The 6,606-nt window shown below is 70.1% G+C and overlaps 4 protein-coding genes across 4 annotated transcripts; 3 read left to right on the top strand and 1 right to left on the bottom strand.

Moving 5' to 3' along the window:
- Nucleotides 1-11: 11 nt before the first annotated feature.
- Nucleotides 12-2,059, top strand: MICPUCDRAFT_51295 (uncharacterized protein; the record flags this gene model as incomplete). The annotated part of the gene is made up of 1 exon (XM_003061721.1): nucleotides 12-2,059. The coding sequence occupies one exon, from the start codon at nucleotides 12-14 to the stop codon at nucleotides 2,040-2,042; it is 2,031 nt and encodes a 676-aa protein (XP_003061767.1). The 3' UTR covers nucleotides 2,043-2,059.
- A 326-nt stretch (nucleotides 2,060-2,385) lies between these two features.
- On the top strand, nucleotides 2,386-3,444 carry MICPUCDRAFT_51294 (uncharacterized protein; the record flags this gene model as incomplete). Its single annotated transcript, XM_003061720.1, has 1 exon — nucleotides 2,386-3,444. The coding sequence occupies one exon, from the start codon at nucleotides 2,386-2,388 to the stop codon at nucleotides 3,442-3,444; it is 1,059 nt and encodes a 352-aa protein (XP_003061766.1).
- A 172-nt stretch (nucleotides 3,445-3,616) lies between these two features.
- Nucleotides 3,617-4,345, bottom strand: MICPUCDRAFT_41693 (uncharacterized protein; the record flags this gene model as incomplete). Its single annotated transcript, XM_003061474.1, has 1 exon — nucleotides 3,617-4,345. The coding sequence occupies one exon, from the start codon at nucleotides 4,343-4,345 to the stop codon at nucleotides 3,617-3,619; it is 729 nt and encodes a 242-aa protein (XP_003061520.1).
- A 2,019-nt stretch (nucleotides 4,346-6,364) lies between these two features.
- Nucleotides 6,365-6,589, top strand: MICPUCDRAFT_9699 (uncharacterized protein; the record flags this gene model as incomplete). Its single annotated transcript, XM_003061719.1, has 1 exon — nucleotides 6,365-6,589. A coding segment is annotated over one exon (225 nt), but the record flags the coding sequence as incomplete, so codon positions are not given.
- Nucleotides 6,590-6,606: the final 17 nt, after the last annotated feature.

Here is a 6,606-nt window from a genome sequence, read left to right as displayed (position 1 = left end):
GTGCAATCTCAATGACCGCGGGCCAGGGTGCAACCCTTGGCGGCGGCGTGACCGTGACCGGCGGCGTCGGCGTTAGTTCCACAGGCGGCGGCATCACCGTGGTGAGCGGCGTCGGCACGGCAACATCGAGCGGCGCCGTGAGCGTGAAGTCAGCAAACGCCGGTACGAGCGGCGTGAGCGGGTCCATGACTTTGGCGACCGGGACATCGAGTGCTGGTGTGTCGGGAGCGTTCACGATGGACACGGGCACTGCCACCGGCGGCAACTCGGGGAGTGTTGCTGTGACGACTGGCGGTGCGAGTACTAGCGGCACTGGTGGCGCTTTCACTGTGGCCGTGGGCGACGGCGACACGGGCACAGGCGGCGACATCGGCATGACCGCGGGCAAGTCCAGTGCGGCCGCGGGAGGTGCCGTGGGCGTGACCGCGGGCCAGGGTGCAACCCTTGGCGGCGGCGTGACCGTGACCGGCGGCGTCGGCGTTAGTTCCACAGGCGGCGGCATCACCGTGGTGAGCGGCGTCGGCACGGCAACATCGAGCGGCGCCGTGAGCGTGAAGTCAGCAAACGCCGGTACGAGCGGCGTGAGCGGGTCCATGACTTTGGCGACCGGGACATCGAGTGCTGGTGTGTCGGGAGCGTTCACGATGGACACGGGCACTGCCACCGGCGGCAACTCGGGGAGTGTTGCTGTGACGACTGGCGGTGTGAGTACTAGCGGCACTGGTGGCGCTTTCACTGTGGCCGTGGGCTTAGGCGACACGGGCACAGGCGGCGACATCGGCATGACCGCGGGCAAGTCCAGTGCGGCCGCGGGAGGTGCCGTGGGCGTGACCGCGGGCCAGGGTGCAACCCTTGGCGGCGGCGTGACCGTGACCGGCGGCGTCGGCGTTAGTTCCACAGGCGGCGGCATCACCGTGGTGAGCGGCGTCGGCACGGCAACATCGAGCGGCGCCGTGAGCGTGAAGTCAGCAAACGCCGGTACGAGCGGCGTGAGCGGGTCCATGACTTTGGCGACCGGGACATCGAGTGCTGGTGTGTCGGGAGCGTTCACGATGGACACGGGCACTGCCACCGGCGGCAACTCGGGGAGTGTTGCTGTGACGACTGGCGGTGCGAGTACTAGCGGCACTGGTGGCGCTTTCACTGTGGCCGTGGGCTTAGGCGACACGGGCACAGGCGGCGACATCGGCATGACCGCGGGCAAGTCCAGTGCGGCCGCGGGAGGTGCCGTGGGCGTGACCGCGGGCCAGGGTGCAACCCTTGGCGGCGGCGTGACCGTGACCGGCGGCGTCGGCGTTAGTTCCACAGGCGGCGGCATCACCGTGGTGAGCGGCGTCGGCACGGCAACATCGAGCGGCGCCGTGAGCGTGAAGTCAGCAAACGCCGGTACGAGCGGCGTGAGCGGGTCCATGACTTTGGCGACCGGGTCGACCACCGCCGGCGCATCGGGCTCCGTGACTATGATTTCCGGAGATGCCACTGGAGCGGCGAGCGGCGACGTGACCGTAGGCGCTGGTGTTTCCTTCTCTACGAACGGAGGACATGTCAACATCTCCGCGGGCTCCGTTTTCACCGGGAAAGTCGCTGGAAACGTCACGGTCGAACCCGGGCAAACGTTCGGCGGCGCCGTCACCGGTCACGTCAACGTCGGCGTCGATCACGCGTCTTCCGTCGTCATCGGACGTCGCGCGGACGACGGCTTCACGAAACTTCACGGCCTCGTCGAGACGTTTAAGCACCAAATCGGACGCGACGCGAACGCGGCGGTGACGAACAAGCACCTGAAGATCACAACCGCGTCGATCACGGTTCCGGCGTTGTACCCGTCTGCTGTGTTCACGTTCGACGTGCACGTCCCGGGCGCGGTCTTATCGGACGTCGTCCAGGTCGCGTTCTCAGGATCGTTAGGGGACGCGCACGCGATCGCGCACGTCATCGCGGTGAACTCCGTGAGAATCACGGTGAGTAACCCGGGGTATAACGTCGCGGTCGTGACTCTCGCGGCGGGGACGTTTACTCTGACGTGCACGAATTTCACGTGATGAGATTTTGCGGGATGAAAAAAAAAAAAAACGGTGGGTCCGGGGAAACGGTCGCCGCGACGTCGAGACGCGGCGAAGGAGGAGCGGTGAGGAGGATGATTCGAACCGTAACGGACGCAACAGCGCGCGCGCGCGTGTTATCACCTCGCGCGTAGTACATGCTATTTATAAATCGAGAAGCGCTGTTTCAATCGTTCGCGTCGCGCGCGTCCTCGCCGCGCCGGCGCTTTCGCCGTCGTTTTTTTCCAGGTCGTTTCGTTCGGACTCGAGGTTTTTTTTTTCATCTGGCATCGCTCGAGACCGAGGACGCACTCGTCCACGCGCGCGGTCGCGTCGCCGCGCGATGGCGGCGCGCGAGGAGGGCGACGACGCCACGGACGCGCTCGTCGCGGTGCTGGGCGGAAAGGTGCACATCTCTCGTCGCCGCCCGGACTTCACGCTCCCGCCGTTGCATCGCGATCTGCGCCTCTCGTCGCACGCGCCGCTCGCGGACGCGTCCTCGAGCGGCGGCGGCGGCGGGCGCGCGACGTGCCCCACGTGCGCCGCGTCGAGGCGGTTCTTCTGCCACGGATGCCTCCTCCCGCTCGTGCCGTTCCCGCGCGTCCGGTTGCCGTGCGACGTCTACTTCGTCACCGACCGTCGACAGCGCGCGTCGAACGCGACGGGCGTGCACGCGGCGCTGTCGTCCCCCGATCGCGTCACGCTGTGCGCCGCGAGCGACGTCCCCGCGCTGGACCCGAGACACGCGGTCCTGATGTTCCCGTCCGAGGATGCCACGTCCGTCGCGGAGCTCGTCGCGGCGCGCCGCGCCGGGTTCGCGCGCGGGAGCGACGGCGACGGCGACGCGACGGACGAGCGGGAACGACGGGAACGCGAACGCGGCGGCGTCCGCGCGGTCGTAATCATCGACAGCAAGTGGCAGGGCGCGTCGCTGATCGCCTCCTCGCCGCGCCTGAGAAACCTCCCGCGCGTGTCCCTCAAACGCCACCGCACGTCGTTCTGGAGGTTCCACCCGCAGCCGAAGAGCCAGGAGAAGCGCGACGCGCGCGACGCGCTCAAGGCGAGAGGGGAGGACGACGGCGACGAGAGGGTGTGCTCGATCGAGGCGCTGTTTTTTTTTCTCCGCGAGCTCCACGACGCGCTCGGGACGCACGGGGATGGGGACGGGGGGGGACGCGGGGACGACGCGCGCGGGGACGATGACGACGGGACGTGCCACTGCTTCGATGACCTTCTGTGGTACTTCGCGTGGCAGCACAAGGTGATCGCCGAGGACGCGGCGACGCGGGAGTACCACCCGATCGCGCCGCAGCGGTTGAAGCGCCGAGGACGCGCGGCGGCGGCGGCGGCGGCGGAGGGAGACGACGACGCGTTCGACGACGACGACGACGATAGGAATTAGGCGATAGACCGCGGTCGCGCGGCATAGCTAGCTAGAGAATGTGGTATCACGCGCGCGACCGCGCGCTCGTCTCGTGATCTCGCGCGTCGTTCGTTCGTTCGTTCGTCGTCGTCGCGGACGTCGCGGACGTCGCCGCTTTCGGCGGCGGCGGCGCGTCCCTCGCTCGCGTCCGTCACTCGCGCCGTCGCCACACCGTCGCGTGCGACACCCCCCACGCGTACTTCCGCGCGTGTTCCCTCACGAGGAACGGCACGTCGCTCGCGCACACGAGGTCGAACCCGCCGTCCTCGCTCGTCAGGACGTCGCGCAGGGCGTCGAACGACCGAACGCCGCCGCCGCCGTCCGCGCGCGTCCCCGTCTCCGTCCCCGCCCGTCCCCCCAACCACTTCTCTCGCGGCGTCCGCGCCTCGGACCAGTCGTACGGCGACGCGAGCACGAGGACGCCGCACGGCTTCACGAGCCGCGCGCACTGCGACAAGAACGCGAGAGGGTCGGACATCCGACACAGCGCGTTCGCGACCAAGACGGCGTCGTGCAACCCGTGCGTCCACGCGCGCCCCGCCGCGCCGCCGCCGCCGCGAAACGACGGCGGCAACGCGCTCACGTCCGCCACGACGCGAAAGTCCACCCTCTCGCGGTCGACGTGCGCGGGGACGATCGCTTCGAGTTTCTCCGCGATGTCGCCCTCCGCGCGAGCGGCGTACCGCAGCCGTCCGCGGTGTTTCATCAGCGACGCCGCCGCGACGCACGCTTTCGAGTCGTCCGCGCCGACGACGCGGCGAAAGCGCCGCGACAGCTCGAACGACGCGCCGCCGACGGCGCACCCGACGTCGAGCGCGAGCCCGGCGACCGGCGCGCCGAGCTTCCCGAGCTTCGCGCTCTTCGCGTGTCGCGCGCACATGTCCGCGAGACGCGCGTGGAACCGCAGCGCCGCGCGCGGGGCGTCCGCCGCGTCCGCGAACGGACCGAGGACGTCGTCTTCGCCTCCGAAGTGAAACGACACGAGCTGGTCCACGACCGCTCGCGTCGGCTCGCGCGGCGCGGCGGCGTCGCGCGATGAGGACGTCGTTCCCGCGTCCGAGTCCGCGTCGCTCGCGCGCGAGTCGACGCCGCCGTCGCTGCCGCCCGCGGCGGCCGCTGCCTTCTTCTTCGCGCGTCGCTTCTTCCTCGCGCTCGTCGCGTCGTGAGAGCGCGGTTCGTCGGCGTCGTCGCGGCAAGATGCGTCTTCCCCGACGGATCTGGACGAGCTGTTTGAAGACGACGAATAGACCGCGCGCCAGTACAGCGTCGTGAGCGCGCACGCGGAGATGGCGCACGTCGCGCCGGCGACGATCACCCGCGTCAGGTCGCGGTCGCCCTCGCGCGTCATCCTCCGCGCGTCCGCGGCCGCGCGCGATGCACTGCGTCCGTCGGTTGCCATCCATCCGTCGCGCGAAACGAAACTCGCGCGAGATGCGTGACGCTGACGTGGCGGATGTCTCGAACCGAAACCCTCGAAACAGGTTGGCGCGGGCGCGGGCGACCCGCGACGCACTGCGTCGCGCGCGGGTCGTCCCACGCGCGAGACATGGCGGATACCATGACGCGCGACGTCCAGGAAAGTCGTCCGGTCGAGGCGCTCGCGCCGGAGACGCACGCCGAGCTCGCGGACGGCGCGATGGCGAGAGCGCAGGACGGCGGCGCGCGTTCTCCTTCCGAACCCGCTGAAGAATTCGCTTCCGGGGCGTCGTCCGGGGCCCCGCCGCCGCCGTCCGGGGGGCCGTCGCCGCCGCCGCCGCCGCGCTCGCCGTCCTCGCCCACGTCCTCCCCACACGGTCGAGGGTCATCCGCGCCCAAGCCGAACGACAACGTCGGCGCGGACATGTGCGTCAGGTCGCTCGCGTGGGAGACCACGGACGAGTCCCTCCGCGCGTACTTCGAGCGCTTCGGCGAGGTCACGACGTGCACGGTGAAGCGCGGCGGCGACGGGCGCTCGCGCGGGTTCGGGTTCGTGAACTTCGCGAGCAAGGACGTCACCGTCGACGTCTTAAACAAGACGCACGTCGTCGACGGCCGACGGCTGGACATCCTCCCGCCGCGGGTGACGAATCTCGCGGAGACGACGAAGGTGTTCGTGGGACGCCTCGACGAGCGCGTCCCGGTGAGCGCGATTCGCGCGCACTTCGCGCGCTTCGGCGACGTCACGGACGTGTACCTGCCGATGCCGCATAAAGGGTTCTGCTTCGTGACGTACGCGGACAACGCGTCCGCGCTCGCGGCGCTGTCGCACGGCGAGGCTGTCGGCGAGGACGGCCGCGGCGGCGTCGCGGGAGGGTCGTCGCTGCATCGCATCGAATTCGACGGCGACGTCGCCACCGCGCAGGTGAAGCCGCCGACGGAACGACGGCCGCAGTACGACCGGAACGCGAGCGGCGGCGGTACTGGCGGCGGCTCCGGCGGGCCGCCGGGAAGGTTCCACGGCGGGCGGTTCGGAGGGCCCGGACGAGGCGACGGACGAGGCGGATACGACAACATCGCGTGGACGACGCCGCCGCCGATGTGGGGCCCGGGCCCCGCGGACGACGCGGCGCGGCGTCACCACCACGCGTTGATGATGTCTTTGAACGGGATGGGTCCCGGGATGCATCCCGGAATGATGAACGCGCCGCCCGCCCACGGGATGGGACCACCGATGGGGATGAATTTTTTGATGCACGCGGACGGGTCGATGATGCATCCCGACGCGGCCGCAGCCATGATGCCGCCGCCGCACGCGATGATGTCGCACATGGCGCTGAGCGGCGGCGCGCCGGGGCCCGGGCCGGGGCCGGGGCCGGGGCTGGGCGGCGGCGCGTCGGGCGGCGGCGACCCCTCCCGGGGTGTCCCGCCGCCGTTCGGCGTCGGCGTTACTGGGGGCGGCGGGCACGCCCACGGCGAGGGCGGGTTCGCGCTGTACGTCAGCAACGTCGCGTGGGAGGCGGGGTGGCAAGATCTGAAGGACCACTTCGCGCGGTTCGGACGCGTGTCGTTCGCGGACGTCGCGAGGGATCGAGACACCGGCCGGAGCTTGGGCCGGGGGATCGTTCGGTTCGACGACGAGGCGTCCGCGCGACGGGCGATAGTGTACGGGAACGGGACCGTGTTCATGGGGCGGGAGATCAACGTGCGCGAGGACAGGATGGG

Source organism: Micromonas pusilla (genome assembly GCF_000151265.4).
Source record: "Micromonas pusilla CCMP1545 genomic scaffold MICPUCscaffold_10, whole genome shotgun sequence".
Taxonomy (NCBI): domain Eukaryota; kingdom Viridiplantae; phylum Chlorophyta; class Mamiellophyceae; order Mamiellales; family Mamiellaceae; genus Micromonas; species Micromonas pusilla.
The sequence above is the reverse complement of the archived record's forward strand: the minus strand, read 5'-3'. Positions and strand labels throughout refer to the sequence as shown.